Source organism: Strix aluco, chromosome 14 (genome assembly GCF_031877795.1).
Source record: "Strix aluco isolate bStrAlu1 chromosome 14, bStrAlu1.hap1, whole genome shotgun sequence".
Taxonomy (NCBI): Eukaryota; Metazoa; Chordata; class Aves; order Strigiformes; family Strigidae; genus Strix; species Strix aluco.
In genome coordinates, this window is record NC_133944.1 from 562,485 (window position 1) to 583,734 (window position 21,250).

At 51.7% G+C, this 21,250-nt stretch overlaps 1 protein-coding gene across 5 annotated transcripts in view; it reads right to left on the reverse strand.

The window, feature by feature from the left end:
• Positions 1 to 4,630: 4,630 nt before the first annotated feature.
• Positions 4,631 to 21,250, reverse strand: part of ZFHX3 (zinc finger homeobox 3) — a 671,960-nt gene continuing 655,340 nt past the window's right edge. For all 5 annotated transcript variants that reach the window (XM_074839587.1, XM_074839591.1, XM_074839589.1 and 2 more), the window contains 2 exons: positions 14,541 to 20,042; positions 4,631 to 9,933 (listed from right to left, as the gene is read on the reverse strand). In XM_074839587.1, the coding sequence (XP_074695688.1) occupies positions 8,339 to 9,933; positions 14,541 to 20,042 (7,097 nt within the window). In that variant the 3' untranslated portion in view covers positions 4,631 to 8,338. The remainder of the gene's footprint in view (positions 9,934 to 14,540; positions 20,043 to 21,250) is intronic.

Genomic DNA, 21,250 nt, shown 5'->3' on the forward strand with positions numbered 1-21,250 from the left:
ATTTCTGCTTAAAAAAGAAAAGGTGCTGCTTTGCCAAAACACTCAGCATTCTGTGCACACATTAACCTGATTACGGGAGGAAGGGGGGGATTTTCCTTGTCTCTGCCCTGCTAATAATTTTCTGTCAATTCTGATTTGGCTTTAACCTCCCTCCGACCCCTGGTGTGCCTGGCTTGCCAGCACTGTGGCAGCAGGAGGTGCCTTGGCCATGGCAGGGTTTACCCCCACTGACCTACTTTCAGCTGAGACCCACCACCCCAGAGACACAAGCGCATTGGAGGGTCTTCCCAGAAACCTGTGGGAAAGTGGGAAGCAACTGGGAACACCCTCCCCAGGAAGCCCACCTGCCCCAGATGTGCAGGGCCCTGCAAACTGGGACACAGAGGCCAAACCAGCAAAAGCTCAGAAAGCACCAGCGATCCCCAAAGCCGTGACCTGAACCCACACAAGCTCCAGCCTGTCCCTCGGCGCCTGCTTGGCTCCCTGCCACGGCAGTGGGCTGTGACCCACAGCCCCTCGTCCCTGTGACGTGTGGCGGGCAGCTGGGTGTCTGTGGCCTGGCCGGCCCTGCCGAGGGGCTGGGGAGCTGCTCCTGACGGCACGTGTGCCCAGGCTGGCAGGAGGGGACACGCCGCTCTGCCTGGACGCTGGCAGAAGGAGATGCTGTGGCCTGGAGACGGTGGCACCCGGCAGTGCGACATCGCTGGGGTCAGCACTGGCAGCTCAGGGGGGGTGTGGGTGCTGTGCATGTGCATGTGTGTATGTGTGTGTGTGTGTGTGTGCGCACATGTGTGTGTGTGTGTGTGCGCACACGTGTGTGACCGGCCCGGCTGGCAGCGGTTTGGCAGAGAATCCCCTCCCCCATGCTGAGAAAAGGCCCTTTTTCGCTGTGACAATTCAATATAATTGAAAGTTTGCTTAGGAAAGAGAGTCTTTTTAACTGAACATGCTCACAGCTGAATCGATATGAATTATACAGCACAGAAGATGCCTAGGGTATTAAAACATTAATTAAGTAACATCATGCTACCATCTAACCAACAGCACAATACCATTTATAGGTACCGCTGTCTGTTCTCTGGGGCGCTGTATGAAGTCTCTCTTCCGTCACCGCAGAGGCCGCGGGAGACGCGCAGCTCCACCGGCTGCAGCCCGGGCCGGCGCCTTCCCTCGGGGCGGCCGTGGCTGCTGTGGGCAGGGACGGGTGTCCCCAGCCCGGTGGTCCTGCTCCGGGCATGTGGAAGGGCCCCTGTGGCCATGGGGTCTGTTGTTTCCGCAGTGCCGCCGACCCACTGCTGCCTCCGCCGCGCCGGTGGGCAGGGGAGGACCAGCCCGGTTCTGCCGGGGGACGAGCCGCCGGAGCCAGGCCTGCGTGGCCCCGCCGAGGGGCCGCGGCCTCGACTGCACATGGTGCCATCGGCGTGGCCTCGGTGCTGGGCTGCCACTGCGGAGCCGTGCGCAGGCAGGGCCCGGGCGGCTGTGGGTGGATTAGGTCACCACGTCAGCCTGGGGAACTAATGCACCAATTCTGCAATAGACCAAAATAGAAAGTCATTGGAGTGAAATCAGTGTCTTCACCACATCCCCTCTGGCAGAGCGTTAATTAAAATGACTCTCTAGTGCTTTAGATCATCAGGTGTACATTGTTAACGAGCTTGGAGGAGAGAATGGTCTCCACATTTGTAGTTTAAGCACTGATGGAGTTAACCCTTCACCACTGCTGGCACAGCCTGAGCCTGGTGGCAGTTTCTCAGAGCATCCGTCTGCATTAGAGACATCAGCTCTTTTAGCAGACTTCAGATGTCATTTAGCAAAGACGTTAACGCGGGACCCTGCTCAGTTCAGCAGAGACCTGGGTGCAGAAGCGACGTGACTGCAGGCGCTGCTCTCACAAGATGGAGGTCTGTGCCCGCCCCAACCTCCCCGCGGGCTGCTGTGGCCAGGGGAGCTGCAGGACCAGCTGCCCCCATGGCCCGAGCTTGCCCCGTGCTGCAGCTTGTCTCCTGCAGCAGAACAGTGCTGAGGAGGGTCCTGCAGCGCACAGCAAAACTGCTCTTGCTGGAAGTCAGTGGCTGGCAAGGTTTTGGGGTTTCTTTTGGCCTTGATTTAGTCCCAGCGATCTGCTGCTTCATGCCCCGGACACCTTTACCAATGCAGCTCTTCTGTCACTTGGTAACACTGAAATCTTGTCCTTGATGCCTCACCTGGATGCCAGGGCCTGTGGTGGGGATGTGACATCACTGGCCACGCGTTGGGCTGGCAGTGAGGGTGGGAAGACGCTGCCCGCTGTTGCCGGCACAGGAATGGCCCCTCGGTTGCGCTGGCCCGCGTGCTGCATGCTGGGCTGCGCCGCAGCGTTGCCGTGCCTGTCCCTGGCCCGTCCCCCCGCCCACCGTGGGGCCCTGCCAGTCGGAGGGGACACGGCTCACACCAGCACCCAGCTCCTGCGCCCAGCACCTGCACCAGCACCGAGGGGGATCCCCTGGAAGAGCTGGATGGGGACAATGGGGAGACCAGCGGCGCTTCCTCCTGCGGCGCTGGCACGCGCCGGGCGTCCCGCAGCACCGGGCACGAGGTGGGGACGGCCCAGGCCACCTCCCGATCCCCGCTGAGGACAGCAGCATGCAGGCTGCACCCGAGGGCAGGGGCACCCTCTGGCCGGGAACGCTCCTCCAAATCCATCAGCACAGTTATTGTCTGGGGTGGACACCTGATCACTGCTCTGGTTTCATAAATACGTATTTTTTGGCCTGTAAGAGTGTACCAGTAAGGGGCTAATCTCTTCCTTGTCTTTTAGGTGATGGCAATGAAAGGTTATTAAAAATCACTCCCAGTGTCCTCTTACCAGAATCACAGCATGGAAAAACCTTTTTATTTGTCAGAGGTTTGCACGGTTTCCGCTGATGCACTGCTCTGAACAGAGAGGCTCTTGCAGAGGTTTTTAGTTTGCAGCTTGTGCAGCTACTAGAGGCCATTTACACCTTTCTGAGCATTAGAGAGGTGCTTTCTCAAGCGTAGCTGTTTTAAACTAGAATTCAACCCAGGAATAAATAGCAACATTACATAATGAACTTACAAAACTGCAGGTCTGCGAACAACAGTGAAGTCATTAACGCGGCATAGTGCAAACGCCAGTGGAAGGGCTGCGCCGACGACTCCATTACTGCCGCAGTCCCATCCGCTTGTGCAAAACACAGAATGGATTTTTCCCATTAAAAAACCCCCAAACAGCCAAGAGGCAATCCAGCTCCCCGCCTGTTTAGGCTCACGCCAGACGAGCAACGCCTGACAGGACTGGGCAGCCGGCGCAGAGTTTTGGGGTGCTGAGCTGTGGCGTGCGCTGGGCTGCCATCGCCCTCGTCGTTGCAGTCTCCAGAGGCGCGGGGACTCCTCTTCCAGGGCTGTGTACAGGGGCCAGGGCCTGGCCGGCTTGGTTCAGTTACGTCGTAGCACCAGGAGTCATCAGGGGCTTGGCAATTTTGACCCACTTTATTTCATAACTCATGTATTTTTGGACCCTGAATCAGTACGAGTGTTGGCTTTTTTTTTCTCATGAAGGTGCATCAGCAGCCTGATTATTGAACTTACTGACTCGCAAGTGAATGTCCTGACCCGACTAATTAAAGAACGCTCCCGTGCCCTCGCTAGCTGCAAGATTTCCTCCCCGCGACCTCTGCTCCGGCTGGACACCGCTGCAGAGCTGAGGCCTCGCCGGGAGGCGGCCGCGGCCAAGGACACCCACACTAAACAGTCGGCTCATCCCACCTGCAATGTTGGGTTGTTCTTTTTTTTTTTTTTAAATTATTTATTGCTGCAGTTATAAATTAGAGATGAATGGTAGCCCCCGGGGCTCTCTTTTGGATGTGGTCCTTATTAATGAATTTCAAGCATTTTCTGCTGCAAGGGGCAATTTTTGGTAAGAGAATTGTGTATTTAACACTCAGCAGTTCATCAAGTTTTCCTCCCTGCTCAAGAGGCACCACAAGCAAAGGGGAGAGCAGCGAGTCAGCCACTTACCTTTCTTACCTTCATCTCCTTTTGGTTCGATCAGTAGAAGAAAAAAGATGGCCATTTTAGTTCACTTCTAGTTTATGGGTTTTCAACCCATAAAGGCATCGTGCTTTCCCTTTAACCATTAATTAACAGCCCTGTGCCCAGAATTCTTATACAAGCATTTAGTAAAATTAAATGCACTTATAATGTCTTTTTCATACACAATGCAACCCGAAGCCATAACATGGATCGTGCTATTTGGCTCATTACTTCCACTTTAACTCGCAGCATCGGCCCGGGCACTATTGGGCCGGCAGGTGCTCGGACGCCCGTGTGTGGGAGGGACGTGGACACGCGTGCACACGCTGGCGGTGCACCAGGACGTGGCAGTGCCCACCCGCTGCGGGGGGCACAAGCTCCGGCGGATGCGCGCGTCCCACCCAGCTGAGCCTAGTCCAGCTGAGTCGAGCCCAGCCGAGCCAAGCTGAGCTGAGCCGAACCCAGCCGAGCCAAGGCGAGCCACTTGGCACACACCCACCCCGACACAGACCCTGCACCGCACAAGCGGGGACATCGGAGACGAGAGCTTTTGCTCATTTTTTTTTTTTAATGTATCACAATGAGCAGGAAACATACGTGATGAAATATTTCCAAAGGAGTATATTCAATTACCATCTACAGTCAACTCAACTATGACAACAAAGTCTTTTGTGACAAATTTTTTAAAGTTTTGAAAGTTCCATGTGGTTTCTGTTTCTGTTAGTCTCCATGTATTTTGGTACAGTTCGAGATCAGCATTGTTACAGTAACAAAAAAAAGCTAACAAGACTACATTATAGAAAAACACCAAGAACATCATTTTTGGTTTCACTTGCTCTATTTTTTGTACATTGCAAAGGCTGTTCATATCCCTCTTCACCTCATTTATGCTTTCTGTTCTACCCAAACTCGCCCCCCCAAATTAAAAATGAAAAAAATAGTCAAAGCTTTGTGTTTCACAGTGGGCAGTATCTCAGCGCTGACAAACCAACCAACCAACCAACCCAATTTCTGCTTCTATTTAAAAGTTTAATTTTTTTTTTAAAGCAAAATATATTTCCATGAACAGTGAGTGTGCTGGCTTGTGTCAGCGCCTCCCTCACCCCCCCCCGCCTGCCCCCAGGCGCGGGCGGCCCCGACACACCCCTTACGCCTCTCTTTATTCTCAATTGTATGAAACTTTGGCCATCTTCACCACTTAAAAAAGCTTTTTATTAAAAATAAAACAGAAACCCGCTCAATGCCAAGTTTAAAATCCTTTCCTCGTGCCCTTCCCGGCCCCTCCTCAACACCGTTTCGTAAGGCCGCGCGTGGGCGCGGGGGGTGACAGAGGGATCCCAGAGCCAGCGTCCCGCCCGCGGTGTCCCCGGGGCGGCCGGGGGGTGCAGGGCCGGGGGGGCCGGCGGGGCTGGGGGGCTGTGGGTGCAGGTCCCAGCACTGGCCCCAGGGCAGTGGGGCTGCAAGAGGAGGAGGAGGCAACCTCGCACTGAAAGTCTCTAGAAACATTTAGAAAAAATACAAGGAAATGAATTTATAAAACCTTTTAGTGGGTGGGAAGGAGGAGGGGGAAGAAGGAGAGAGAAATTGCACTATGACCAAGCAATATAATTAAAAAACCGAAACAAAACAAGACAAAACAAAAGGATTTCCAAAAGAGACCTTGCGGAATTTGACAGATAAAGCTAGTGTTAAATTGTTAACTTGTATCACATAGAGAATCAAAACCAAAACAAACAAAAAAATTTCTATATGATACAGACAGAGTAACATACAACAGTTAAATGGCAAAAAATATATATATATATATATTTCATAGAATTACAAACAAGATAAAATAATGGAAAACAAAAACTGTACAACTTTAGAATTTAAAAAATGTTCATCTCAAACACGGGGAGAAATACAAGAACTTTTGTTAAAAGAAAACAGTTTGTTAAAACAGCAAACGCTTGTTGTGTACTTGTTTCCGTTTTTGACACCTTATGCTACAACTGGGTACTGGTAGGAATATTAGATGGTACTCTCTTTAGTATCGTCTACTTAAAAAACAATTAAAAAAGGAATTTGCACTGTGCATTAGCCTAGTTAGAAATATGTACAACAGTTCAGGATCTAGTCTTTCATCGAACTAAAAACAAAAATCCATAAAAATAAAAGCGTCCCGCTAGAAAATGAACCCCACGTTCGTCTCTCGAATGCTCCAGTCTCTCGCAGAGTCGACGAGCGGCTTCAGCACGGGGAGGAGAAGCCCGGAGGCGGCGGGAGGAACCTGCGTTCACAGTCTTCGAAGTTCCCTTTTGAAGCAGGAGGAGGATGAAGATGATGGGGAGAAGGCTCTTGCACTTTCAGGGCAGAGGAAGCGGGGTGGGGGGAAGGAGATTGTTTCTGTTGACATTTGGCTACGGAAGTGAAACAGCAAGCATCTATTTGTCTCCAAAATCTACGTTTTAGCAGCACAAAGTTTTCCTTTCAAAGTCCGGGCCGTAGGAGATGCGTGCGCCCGCCTGCGCCCGGGAGCGTGGGGGCAGCGCGGGGCGGGCGCGGGGGCTGGCGGGCTCCTCGCCTGCCCGCACGTGGCTCTGGGCGCCTGCCTGCACGGGGGAGAACTTGGAAAGAGAAACCTGCCTGTCGGTGTGCTGGGCTGTCGCTAAGAGTTGTCTCTCTGCTTGCAGAAGAAGCACAGATAACAACCTGGGTACTTTTTTTATTCTTTATTTAAACTTAGACTTGTTTGTTTAAATCAGAAACAAATTCTCAAGTAAAAAGAATCCTTTTTGCTCATTCTGCACCAGTGGTGAAAGGGTATGTCTTTGGATTTTATTTAAAGCATGAATTTTCTTTAGAGAAAAAAAATGTAACAAAACCTTTTTTTTTTAAAAGAAGGAACAGAGTGCAGCCTAATTACACAAACAGAAACAAATGCTTATAGTTTAGGAACAGAGTCTTTGAAGCATTTACAAAATGAGGAAAAGAAGAGGGGAAGAAAAAGAAAAAAAAGAAGGAAAAATGGAAAATAAGAAAGAGATAAGTGCACAAGGGTAACAGACATAGGTAAATCGTATGTATACGCCTTAAAAAGTTTCAAACCCCCAACAAAAAATATTCTGCAAGGGATCCTACTGACCCCCCAAAACCCTTTGAACTTCTTTCTTTAGTTTTTATAAAATAATTATGCAACCACCCTCTAAGAAATGAAGGTAGCAACCATAAGTGGAAGATTACAGGATGGGGGAATGGGGAGTAAAGGTACAAAGGGGAGAAAAGCTTAGGCGAGTCAATGGATTGCAATCTATCTGGCTAGGAATGAACAAGACAACATCAAATGAGAAGCCGTCAGCTGGACCATACAAAAGCTAAATGTACACAAAAGGGTTTTTTCTTTTAAATCTACCATACTGCTTCAGTTCATTTCCAATGCAACAATCTACTCAACACCAAAAATGGTCATATCTATCATAAATACAGAAAGTCAGTTGTTTTAAAACTTATTTTTTTAAGCTCCGAGTCCTCAACACTCTTTGTGTGGGTTTTTTTTTTTTTTCTGAAAAGTGGGAGTGCTTAACTTTTCCCCTTGAAATTGGCTTCAGCAGAAAAGCTACCCTTAAAATCCCCGAAAAGCTAAAGCAGTTCACATTGTTTTTCTCTTGAATACTTTCTGCCCATTTTAAATTAACAAAAAAAAAAAAAAAAGAAGAAAAAAAAACCTTTTCTGGAACAAAAATGAAACAAAACAAAAACCCCAAAACAAACGAAAGAAATTATATATATATATATATATATATAAAACAATGATTCTGAAAACAGAACAAAGTGTGAGCGATTGACCTGAGAATAAAAAGACATTACATTTCTTTTTTCTTTTAGCAAGCCATTGGTATCTGAATGCTAAGATAGCAAGAAATTTAAAACTGTGACAAGGTGGGCTGCTTTCCCATACAGTGCATGCCGGCCTCTGCTGTGCTATCGCCGTGGGGCGTCAGTGGAAGGGACAATATACAAGGGGCTCAAGCTCCGAAGACAGTGAGGAGGCAGCACGGGCTCTCGTCTCCCAGACCAACAGTACCTTCGAAAGGACAAATGTAACAGATATTTTTTTTCTTTTTTAAGTTTTATTTTATTAAAAGGAAAGGAAAAAAGAAATGTAAAACCCACCGGCATCGTTATATGGGAAAACAACCCACGCTTTTTCTTTTTTCTTTTTTCTTTTTTTGGTTAGAAGCTTTGGAATTGCAGTTAGTCTATTTTTGAAATTGGTTTGTTATTAACTTTTTTATTTAAATTCATTTTCATTGTTCATCTTCAAAGCTTACAATCTGAAGGTGTCCATTCCTACGCTAGCTAGACCACTGTCCTTAGGGCAGCCGGGGTCCCGGGGCCCCTCCGCCGGGCTCGCCGGTCCATCTGACTTTTGGCTAAGATCCGTGTCAGACTCCTCCGAATAGTCGTCTGTTGGCATCGAGGGCTGAACCCCTGAGGTGCTGCATGAACTTGAGGTAACCGTTGAAGATGAGGAGAGAGGAGGGAAAGGCGGCGGTGGCGGCTTCCCCGGCGGGGCGCGGGGGGCCGCCGGGGGCCAGGGCTTTCTGGAGGCGTGGGGGGAAGCCGGGGGGGGCCGGGGGGGCGGGGGGCTGTCGTTTGAGTGAGCGGCCGACTGCGAGGTAGATGCGGTGCTGGGGTCGGGGGGGCAGGCAGAGTGAGGTAATAGACTGGGGTGCTCTTTGGCGTTTCTTGCTGCTCTTGTGATTGTTCGGTGTTTGTGCGGGGCTGACTCGAGATGCTGACTGAGGGCTTCGTCCCCACACACCGTGCTCTCGCACGCCACGCACTGGTACGAGCCGCTGCCCTGGCCGCTGCCGGTGGGCACGTGAAGCACCATCTCTTGCAGGTTCGCCACGGACTGGCCGAAGAAGCAGAGGGACTTCAGGTGGTCTCTGGCCGCCTCCTGGTCGCCGAAGCCCGCCTGGCACTTGCGGCAGACCAGCTTGTACTGCACCTTCGGGACGATGAAGGGGTCGCAGAGGGAGTCCGCGCCCTTGCCTTCCGCTTCGGGCTCTTCTTGGGGTTTGGGCAGGAGGGGGGACACCTCGCGGGGTGCGTTCTTCTGCTCTTCTTGCTTGGGGGGTTCTTTGGCAGGGTCTTTGTCCGGGGTGGCAGCCCCCGCAGGGACGGGGGTTTGGCTTCCTTTGGGCTGCTGCGCTTTCTGCTGCTGCTGCTGCTGCTGCTGCTGCTGCTGCTGCTGCTGCTGCTGCGCCTGCCGCTGCTGCTGCTGCTGCTGCTGCAATGCCTCCTGCAGACTCTGCTGGTATTGCTGGTACTGCTGCAGCAGGGAGCCGGGGGACAGCCCCAGCAGCGCCTGTGACAGCGCGGGGCTGTAGGGGAAGAGCCCCTCCATCCCATACATGGGCTGCAGGTACCCGCTCTGCAGGGCGCCGGGGATCTGCGGGGCATAGTAGGGGGAAAAGCCGGGGACGAAGTAGGGGAGGAACTGGCTCGTCAGCAAGGTGGTGGGGTCCGAATTGAGGGCGGCCTGCAGCGCCTGGAGCTGGGCTGGCTCCACTGCATACTCCATGGTGGGCAGCGGGGCCGAGAGGGCGCCCGCCGGCGCCTCCCCCTTCTCCTTCTTGGGGCCTGGCAGGGGCTCCCCCTTCCCCTTGGGTGCCTTCTCCTTCTCTTTTGCCTTCTCACTCTCCTTCTCCTTGCGCTGCGGTGGGGGCGGCTGCTGCGGCTGCGGGGTCGTTGCCGGTGGCTGCTGTGGGGCCACGGCCGCCGTGGCTTGTGCTGGGGTGGGCGAGCTCAGCGCGGCCGGGGGCTGCTTATTTGGTAATCCAGAGGTGGGGAGGCCAGGCGAAGGGACGCTTGTGCTGGGCAGGCCCATCAGGTTGGGTTTGGGAGAAGTTAAAGCTGCAAGAGGGAGGAGAGAGAGGTGAGGAGTCACTCGGCGCTGGGCAGGCAGAAAGCACAAGGCAGGGTGACCCCGGGCCACCCCGCAACCACCCCTGCTCGAGGGCGGCCGTTGGCCCGAGCTCCCGCGCCGCAGTGCCGTGGGCTGGCGAGCCTGGTCGCTGCTCCCGCTTCCTCTGGGACAACCGCTCCTCTCCCCGCTCCCCGAGGCCCCGCCAGCCGCCCGGCACGCTCAGCGGAGCTGACGTTTTACTGACCCCCCTGAAATCCCCCAAGGACTCCCAGCTGATGTCAGGGACGGGCACTTTTCCTACATCTGCACTAACTGGTCCTTCGGCCAAAGGACTCCAGCAGAAGGCGGCTGCTACGCCAAATGGCCGTAACGCTACGTACTGACAATCTCGTTAAAACCTCCACAGATTAGAAAGCCCTGGTCATGGAAACCGAAGAGGCCCGGACAAGCTAAATCTAAGTTATTTTGTCCTTATTAGGTTGATGTTCACAAATCCACAAACCTCTGATGCAACCCCTTCCTTCCTTCCAATGCAAGAGGCTTTGGGTGCACAGCTTCTGAGTAACATTTCAGAGTTTATGCGGTATTCAGACATCCCCCCAGGGCACGAACGTCATGTTTTGGGGGGAATTAAAAGCATCGTGATGCTTCCTCACAAAGGAGATGGATTAATAGTGGAATGCAAAGTCTGCCCGTCTTCCCAACAGCAGGAATAGCCAGTAACAACACAGTCCCCCAGTGCTGATTTCTACTCTCACAGCTGATAGTAGTTGGGGGCAAGAGGAGTGTGGCTCCCGGAGTCACATCCATTAGTCATGTCCACTGCAGCTGGTGAACATGCTCCTAAAAGGAACATTTTGCTTGGGAAGTCCCTCAATGCCATTTGGGGAAAACAAAAATGAAACAAAGCTCTAACGTTCTGCCAGACCCACTCCTGCTGCAAAACCGTTCAAAAACATCTAACCTTTCGTTAACAAAGCCCGAGTCCTTACAGCTGCGACGGTAACTGCCCCAAGCTGGGCTGAGCATGAACAGTTGCAGAACTAGGAATCGGCCAGGGAGGCACGGTAACTTGTATTTTAGGTTGTACCTCTTCTGTGATACATCCAGTGGGAGGGGAGAGGAGAAACTGGCCCATTTGGGGGTGATTTGGGGCACGTGGCAGCTTAGTGCTCTCCCAGGGGAAGCATGCCCGCAGGGAAATCGCTGTGCGCAGGGCAGGCAGCGATTCCTGGCGGGGAAATCCAGCTGCCATGGGGCTCCTTTGCCTTGTGAGGGCAGTGTGAAAGGGCTCAAACGGCTGGGGGCTGAGCTGCAGCCACCCCATTTATCCTGGTGAGGTCTTAAATCATCGTAATCAATCCTGAGGAACAAGCGTGGGCATCCTCAGCCATCCCATCCCTGCCGCTAGCAGGCAGCCCGATACCCAGGTCCTTGGCCAGAGCCGGCGGCAGGGCCTGGGGCAGAGGCTGACGGAGGAGCATGGGACGTAAATTCCGTGCAGAGACACACACGCTCCTCAGGCTCCTGGACACCAGACTGCTGCCGGCACGGTGGCACCGCAGCAGCCCGTCACTTCATGTGCCCTGTGGAGTGGGTGTAGCCCAGCAGGAATCCCCACTGCTCAACACACAGCATCATGCTCCGAGTAGCAGCTGGCAGCTAAGGGGAGCAGAGCACTCTCCAAAACCTACACCCTGGTATAAACAGCGCGTCTGTCCACAGCATTCACCCGCTGTCACGGCCCTGTGGAGGGCGGCCTGGCGACGCAGCCCGCTGGGAGGAGGCGGCCGAGAGCCGGCAGCCTTCGGTGACGGCTGATGCAAACCCTTCTGAAACCTGCATCTGCTCCCAGCGCAGTATCGAGACAATAGTGATTTGTGGAGGTATGAAGTGTATGAAGTGAGCCTCCACGCAGCAGCCTTATAGATTTCAGATAAGGGCACATTATGGACAGATGCCATTGAAACTGATGTTCCCTCGTTGAACAGTCCCTGAGAGGTTCAAGCGCAGGAGCAGTGGCTAATTCATAACATTCCTGGATGCACAGCCTTATCTGCTTCGACAGGCTTTGAGCCGAGATGGCCTGACCTTTGGAGCTTTATCTAAAGGCCACAAATAGTCTGTTTGACTTTCTAAATAGCTTAGTCCTGTCTAGGCAGTCACTGATTGCTTTTAACATTCATAGTACGTAGCCCCATCTCCCCAAGACACATACTGGTCTTTGGAGAAAAATAAAAGCAACAATATAGATTGAAGTGCAAAAAAGTAATTTTAGAGCTTGTTATAAATTTGGGGTACTAAGTAAACAGCACAGAGCTATCTGCGATAGGCTGCCAATATAACTTCCCAAAGAGATCCTCTTGGCCTAGTTCTGGCCTCTGACACGAGATCTTCGATAAGAACAGAGGTATCGCGTGGAAAAGTCCTGGCATGCAAAGATGCCCTCAGGCATGTAGCTAGGACGAGATTCAAGGAGCAGGAATGGGTCGCAGCCCTGAACAGAAGAATTTCTAACAGCAGCTGTTTTTAAAAATGGTTTAATTACAATGACCTACCCTCCAACTATGGTCAAGAATGATTTTACTTCCGCTTTGGGGGTTGTGGGAAGATGCAAAAAAGCCTTGCAGAGGCTCTAACTCTCAGCAGAAAGCTTTTCCAGATTCCAGAAAAACTTACTCTGATCTTTTCTGCTCTCTGATAGGACCTTCTGACACAGACACCAGCAACCATGCTACAAGGTAATCCCCTCTGCTGCTCTCGTGGAAAAAGGGATCTTGACTCCAAGAGTGGATCATCCTTGGAAAGGCCAGAACCCAATAAATACAGTGAGATTTAACTCTTCTTCATTTGTAAAGAGAAGGTATTTCAGAGACAAGCAGTAATGGAGAAAAAGGGGAACACAGCCACTTCCAAGGGGAGGGAAAGACGCCTGTTTTGAGTCCTGGGTCTCTAGTGCTCTCTTTAGGGTGTTACCCTCAGTGTCACTGTAACCACACACAAACTTCAGGCGCTAGCGACGTGACTTAGAGCGAGCAGCTCTGCAGTCAGTCCCCCCGCCAATGTCAGATCAGCTGTTCAAGTTCCACGTAGCTGCTCACACCAGCTACTATCCTTTTGTCTAAGGCTTTGATTTGCTTATCCAAAGATTTACCTCCTGAATGACAAAAGAAGACGGCAATCTTATTAACATGACACAACCATGTTACCTGGCAGCATCTGCACTGAGTTTTTCAATCTGTTGAAAAAGGAACTTCAGAGTCAGCCTGCTGAATAAAAGCATCAGAAAGTCTTTCTGGAGACTGATAGCACTCTGGTTTCTGATTAAGAAGCTAGGAAGATGCTCAGATCCTGTTCAGGCTTCACACCACAGATTATAACTCATCATTAGCCAATTAGTTCAGTACAATAAGAGAAAGTTACCGTTGCTGGACACTGTCTAACAGCGTTAGGCCTGTATTGCCGCAGTGTAGAGAACAACGCTGCACAGCGGCAGATGGTGTGACCACGCCAGGCGTTACGGTGTCACGGGCTTCCCAGCCCAAGACAGACTCAGCGTGTTGCCAAGACAAGACACTGGAATCAGTTCTGGGGGTATCTCTGTAAACATAGAGCAGCCCTGGTGAGAGCCAGCTTGAAGAGGGATCACCAGAAGTAAACAGAGAAGGCTGCCAAGTGAGAGCAAGTCTCCTAGAGAGCATCAATTACTCTGTCATGAGCAGCAATTCAGACACAGGCACGTCTCTGGGATGCCACGGATGTAGCAGGCCTGAAATAAGGCCCTTGGATCAAGTCTTCTAGGTCACTGCTAGTCTACTGGGCAGCATCTTCCACTGCCAGTGTTTGCTACACATCTTCAACTTTCCACCCGTCCACCAGTTACAAGGGAAAGGAGCACTCTCAGAAAACAAAATCCAATATCTGGGATTAGGTCACCCAAAGGACTATGTCAAATTTCATTTTTACTTAGTATTGTTAAGAAAAATCTTATTAAAATACAAAGCAGATTTGTCCCATGACTACACTGTTGTTTGTCGAGAAGGTACTTTCATGTCGTGTCCAGCCATTACTCAAGAACCAATCCACAGCTGCATCGGGATCTGTCCTGGGGGTCACCATAAGGACGTTACCTAAAGATGCTCCAGGTTTGTGTCACCAGTGCTACCACGCACATCACACTTTTCCCTAGAAACTGTTCAGAATTAATGAAAACTTGGGATGGCACTACATATACTGAATTTAATAACATAAGGTATAACGAACAATGCGTTCAGCGCATTAGTCCTTTTCCTGTTCCATTTGATAAATCCTCTATTTTCCACTTCCTTGAAGATGCTTCAGAATTTTTAGTCTGCCCTAACGAAACAGAGAGATGCAGCATGTCTAGATCTTGCTCTGTTTCAGACTTTGCTAGAAAACCTGAGTTCAGGAATCAAAGATAAAGTACCTATTGCTTATTTGCTGTCAAGTAAACATGCTCGACTAAAGGGCTGGGTATCCCACTATCAGTCGTTCTCAAGGGAACACCTGCCCGTGCTAAAGATGCGTCAAGTGAAGCGGAGTCTCTGAGCGGTGTGCTAACATCCATACCCACCTGTGTTGGATGGAGTGAAGCCTGGTAAGGATGGGCTGTTGAGGCCTGGGAGCAAGACTGGAGGGATGCCCTGTAGTGCTGGGTATGCAGCAGGAAGGTTAAGAGCTTGCAGAGGGGTGTTATCAAACATGCCCTGCTGTTGAGCTGCCAGACCAAGAACCTCATTGGCTTTTTTGATCCGGTCCAGCTCCTGCTGAGCCATCAACTGACGTACAGTAGCTGGGTCAAAATATTCCTTTTCCTTATCCAACTGGCTTCCAATGGTTTCTTTAACTTTGGAGATATGCTGTTGAGAGAAGATATGGTCACGTACAGACAGTCGAGCGCTGTACTTGATGCCACACAAAGTGCACTCTGTTTTGGGTCCCTCGTAACTTGTTTGGTTTATACCAAAATGCTTGGCCATGCTGAGTTTGGACTTCTTCTCCTTTGCCCTAGCATTCTGGAACCAGACCTGAACAACTCTCTTTGGCAGTCCAATGTCATTGCCCAGGACCTCACACTCCAGCATGGTAGGTGTCCTGTAGTCATTAAAGCATGACTTAAGAACTTTTAGCTGGAGATTAGTCATCTGAGTGCGAAAGCGTTTCTGTCCGGGCCGATCCCCGCTCTCTCCAGACTTGCTGGCTGAACCACTTGCACCAGGGCTGGGTGAGCAGGGGTCTGCAAGGCTGGATGTTTCGCTATAGTCCACAGTACCTTCATTATCGTACTCTTTGCTGTAAAAGCTGGGAGCTGGGCTGACCAGGCCGGAAGACAGCCGATCTTCATATTCAGACATTGCTATCATGGCAGCTTTTGTCAGACCTTCACTGGGTCCCGATGCTGATTTGGTTTCGGTTGCGATCCCTGTTGCGCTGTCGTTGTCTGCGTTCCCTTCATCTCCTGTTGTAGTGTCTGTGATTGCAGTGTTGACAGAAGAGCAGTCATCATTGTCCAGCTTTGTTTGGTCAAAGCTCAGATTGACCGAGGACATGGAGGGACTCTCGAAGTCTTCTATCCCTTCCACCTTAATGGAGGACGGACTCAGCAGAGTTCGAGGTGACAGTTCCATGCTCTTGTTCACTGGGGAGAGAGGAACGCTCTGTCCGTCACTGCTAGTTGGTGGCATGTGGGAAAAGCTTGCTCCATCAAAGATGTCTCCCTTCATTTGGAGTCCCCCATCACAATCCAAGAGCATAGCAGACAACGTCAAGTTGTATCCAGCCCTCTTGGCCTCATGCCAGTGACGGGATCGGATATGAGCTTCAAGAGCTGTCTTTGCTTTGAAGAGAGCTCGGCAGAAGGGACAGCGTCTGTGGGCTTGGGCAGGCCCTACAGCTCTGAACTGCCCCTTCCTCTCCCGTGCACGGGTGTTCTGAAACCAAACTTGCACCACGCGTTTCTTCAAGCCCACTTCATGTGCAATGTGATCCAACATTTTCCGTGTTGGGTTGGAGTCCAGCAAGTATTTCTGATAAAGAATTTCCAGCTGCTCTGGGGTAATGGTTGTCCTTAGACGTTTGTCCCTTTGTGGTTCTTCTCCTCCAGTCCCGCTGTCGTTTTCTCCAGGGCTTGCACTGGCCTTCTCCTCCAGCTTTCTCTTCAGTGTGTTCATTGTGGATGTTGGAGTTGACGGTGAAGTGGCTGAGCTCGCTGGAATCTGTGGTAATGTTCCAGACAGCAGCTGGCTCGCCAGTAGTGGATTACTGGGATCAAAAAGCATGAACGGCATATCCAGCGTCCTGTCCAGGAATGGGGGGTGGATAAACTGGTTCTGTGCACTCAGAAAATGAAGCTGCTGATGCTCCTGCCAATGCTCAAAGGAAGGAAATGCCAGCTTACACTGGTCACACTGGTATGGGATTAGCTGAGGAGGTAGGTTTGCCAGCTGTTGAGGGGTGGAGGTGTGAATGGGTTTGAGGGAGAGATGTGAGAGCTGCGATGGACTCGGGCTTGACTGTGACAAGGAGCACTGCGGGGGCTGAGGAGGGGGAGGTGGCTGTTGCAGTGAAGAGGGGGAGGATAACTGTGAAATCTTTTGGTGTGCTGAACTTGTCTTTTGTTCTCCTTGGTCCTGTTGCTGCTGAGACTCTTGCTTTGGTTGCACTTGCTTCTCTTGAGTTTGGTTTTGCTGTGTACTTGGAGGTTCAGACTGCTTTGGTTTCTCTTCTGTAGCTTCTACTTTCGAACTATAGGTGGAGGAATCATCTGCCTCTGCTGTGAGCTGCAGAAAAGCCGAGGAGGTTGCATTGGCTGAAGATGTAGGTGTGCTGTAAGCTTGTGAGGGCATCGGTGTGCTGCAGGAGGAACTGGTTGGAGTCAAGAGCTCCATTGCATCCATAGAGTCTTCATTCTGGCTATCATCCTGTCCATCCTCATCCTCATCTTTGTAACAAAGCTTTTTCTGGTGTTTAATGAGATCAAAAATGCGCTGAAAGACTAGACTGCACTTTTTGCATTGGTAGTTCAAGTTGCTTGTTCTAATATACCTGTCATTCGTAAGCTCCCGTCGTTCCCCGTCTTTGCCTTCTCCCTGATTCTCATAGTTTTTCCTAGCTTTTTGACGGGCGTTCTGGAACCACACCACTATAACACGTGTTGGGAGGTTCAGCAAGTTAGAAAGTTGCTCAAATTCATCATCCTTTGGATAAGCATTGGCATCAAAGAAGTCCTGCAGGACTCGGAGTTGGTAGTCAGTAAAGCGTGTCCGGGAGGACCGCTTGCTTCCCCAGTACTCCTGCTTTTGAGGTTCTGGAGAAGGAGGCCGTGAGTCTATCTTCAGTTCTTCCAGGCTGGTGATGGGAGGATTACTGAAGTTGTACGGGGAATCCTTGTTGCGCTGGCGTTCTTTGAAAAGAGTGTTTCTGAACCAGTGCTTGATCACTTTCTGGGGCAATCCAGACTTGTCTGCCATCTCTTTGATCTGTTCCTCACTCGGGGAATTGTTAATATCGAAATACTGCCGAAGGACTCTGAGCTGGTCGTCGGTGATCCGCGTCCGTGGCCTCTTGTTCTGCTGCTGCTGGAGAAGGCTGGGGTTGAGCTGGTGCTGGTACAACTGGGCCAGGTCGGCAGGCAGAGGGTCTACGGGGCCCAGCTGGGGGGGCAGCTGGGCAGGCAGCGTTTGTAGTGGCATGGTTTGCATCATAAGTGGTGAAAAGATGGGGAGCTCCATTGGCATGGAGAGCTGGGTGAGTGGCACAGACGGCTGGGCTGGTGCGATCGTGGGAGAGGTGATCGGCGGGGCAGACGTAGGGATGGTGGGAGTGGAAGCCGGCTGAGGCGGCGCTGGGGGGAGCGGAGGTGGGGGCGGCGGAGGAGGGGGCGGTGGCTCTGGGGTCTGAGGCCGCAGCGGGTACAGTTTGTCATAGTGTTCTCTGTATTGTTTGGCAAATCTCTCTAACTGCTTAAAGGGGAAGTAATGTTGGTGAACGTGCTCTTGGTGGCTCTTCAGGATGAGGATGTTTGAAAAGAACTTGCCGCATGTGTCGCACTCGAGCTTTTCCAAGTTCTCACCTTGCTCCGTCTTCCCATTCTTCTTCTGCACCTTCTGCTTGTTCTCGTTATACTGAATGACAAGCTCAAAGCCAAAGTTCTCCAGCAAGGCTTTGGTGGCATTCCCCCTTGCATCAGAGGCAATGCGTGGAGGCAGTAAGGAGGGCTCCGAACCACCGCCTGGCACAAAGTCCTTCTTCTCTTTGGGCTTTACGTTATCAGGCAGAGACTCCTTAGATGCTACGTTATTGTCTCCTCTCTCTGCACTTTCCCGTGGGGTTTCTTTTTCCTTCTCCTTCACTATGGATTTATTCTTCTTCTCGGGGTGCTGGCTCTGCTGTATAAGGACGGAGTGAGGTTGTGACAAGGACAGCTGGCCTTGCTGCTGCTGCAAGAGCTGCGGGTGGCTCTGCTGAGGGAGCTGAACTTGAGCCTTCAGGTCCTCCAGCAAACTTGGCCCAGTACCAGTCAGTGTCAGCGCACCACTGGTGACAGGCAAACTGACTTCTGGATTGAGCTGGAACTCGGCACTGGGGATGTAGAAAGGGAACAGAAGATGCTGCTGTTGCTGAAGCTGCAGAAGGGTCTCAGTGGTCATCGGGAAGTGTGGCAAAAGTGCTGGGTTGAACAGCTGAGACTGCAGGAGGGCAGCTTGCTGCTGCAGTTCCTGCTGCAGATGGGCCTGGACTTGGGCCTGGGCCTGGGCCAAGGTTTGAGCTTGCTGCTGCTGCTGCTGCTGCTGCTGCTGCTGCTGCTGCTGCTGCTGCTGCTGCTGCTGCTGCTGCTGTTGCTGTTGCTGCTGTTGCTGCTGCTGCCTGGATGCAATCATGTCTGCCAGCTTCTTCCGGTTCACCTCTTTGGGCTCTGAAGGGGAGGAGATATTAGTGCTTACAGGGTTACCCAAAGGAGGAATGCCCACGCTGTCGCTGGACACCTGGTTGAGCAGGCTGGGGATGGGAGTTGTGCCCGAATTACTGGTGTTGGTGGTTGTGAAAGTGTTACTGTTGCTGGCGCTCACTGGACTTGGCGTGGACGAGCCCAGAGAGAGGCTGCTGCTGCTGCTGTTGCCGGCTCCGTTGCTGCTGCCACTGCCCCCAGCCGCCTCCAGCTTGGCAGCGCGAGCCTTGGTTTGGTGCAGGACAGACCTCATGTGGATCTCTAAGGTTGAGCTCTGACTGTAGGCCACGTTGCAGGTGTTACACTTAAAAGGTTTGTTGTCTGGGCTGCTGGTGGGTTCGGGCTGCCCCGTAGCAGACTCTTGGAGGGCTCTTTTCAGCTTATGCAGATGAGAAACTGAATTGTAATGGACCAGGAGAATGTTCTTCTGTGTGAAAGACTCCTTGCAGACTGTGCACTTGTAAGGGCGAGACGGATCTAGGAATTTCTCCATAGTGAAGTTAGGCCCCTTCCTGAAGGGTAAGGCCCTTTTCGGTTCTGAGCCAGAGTCCTCTTGCACCGACCCTGAATCGCTACCTGTCGGGCTCTGCTTATCTTCCAAGTCACTCTCCTCCTCCTTATCTTCCTCGACTATTATAGTGTGGTCTTCTGCAAGCGAAGGATCGCCCATAGCGAGGAGGTCCCCGTTGACCAAGAGACCCCCATACAGCTGCTGAATGTCGGCCTCACTCAGCTCCAGATGGCTGGTTTCCAGGTGCTTCTTCAGGGCCTGGAAGGTTCGGAAGCTGCGCTGGCAGAGGCAGCACATCGTGGCCGCCCGGATGACGTGGTACTGGGAATGGAGCTGCAGCTTCTCGATGGTTTTGAAGGCCAGGCTGCACTGGTTGCAACGGTACTTGTAGACATGGCGATCAGACACTGGCAGTTGAGGCCGCTTTGCGTGAACTTCATTGAAGTGTGTCTGCAGGGCCGCCGAGCTCTTGAACACCTGGTTGCAGCCCTTCTTCCAGCAGAGGAAGCCAGAGTCCTCCCTGGCCGAGCTCTGATCGGCTGCAATGGGCTTGGGATCTCCGCTGTGCTCTGCACCTTCCGATGGCAAAAGACTCTTTCCTGAGTCCTCTGAGATTTCTGTGAAAACAAGATTAGAGCAAACCTGAAAATCACACCATTACACAAGGGTGGATCAACACCCTCTTTTTGTCCCTAATACGTCAGTGTTTTTTTCTCTGCAAGACAACAGGTATATCTAACATTTCTGCTCTATCTTCATTCATTCATTTTAATACCAGCCCATTACCCTCACCACGGGCCACTGCATAAACCTACACAATTTGCTTTCTTGCCCACTTTGAATATCTGGAAATTATTCACAGACACACACGTTCCCTTAGTGCATTTATCACCTTTAATTCTTCCTTTTAAGTGAAGGCCATTCAGCCACCTGTCTGTCTGCTGTTCCTCTTTGATGTCCTGCCTATTTTCCAATAAGAAGGTTCATGAAACTGAATGTAGTATTTGAATCTTGGTCCTATCAAAGCTAGAAACAACAGGAATGAAATTGAGGACCTGCTGGCAGCAGCTCAAAGGGTGCTGTTTGAGGGAGGATGGGAGAAGGCGGCAGAACCACTCAGTCTGCTGCCACTTTTCCAGGGTCTAAGAGCACAGTCCTGCCAGAAAAGACAGCGTGATATGGGTAGAGGCCAAAACAGGGATCCCGTTGCCCAGGGCAGCATTAGCTACCCTGGGTGTGCCAGTGCTGCCCCAGCAGCATCACTGTCTTGGGGCCAACTGTCCGAAAGGAAAGAAGGTTGTCTTCATTCCCAGCCTCCTTACAGACCTTCCAGGAGGGCACAGAAGGAAGACTGGCATTGCTTCCCTGCCAGGTTTGAGATCACACACTTCTGCCCACGCAGAACAAGGTTCTTGGGGTGCCCTCACATCACACGACAAAGCCAGGACTAAATAGCCCTGGATTTACAGCCATGCCTTCCTAACACAGCATGGCAATGAGAAAGGCTGAGGAGATTTGGGCTGGATAAGGATGGCAGCAGCTCAAAGCTCCCCAGATTGTGTCTGTACTTGAGCTACGATGGCAGCAGAGCAAGTGCAGCAGAGGGGGTGGCACAGTCTGTGGCCAGCAGCCGCAACCTCTGGCCTTTCTCTACCAACCCCTTCAGCACCTCTGCGTTTCACCTCTGTGTTTCACCGCTACGTCTGGCCGTCTCCTTTGATGGGATTCAACACCATTTCCACAGGAATCACCATGGCAGTGAGCCGTGCTCCTCAGCTCTCCCTGCCCGGGGACACCCGGGGCACCGGCCTGTTTGTGGCCCTGC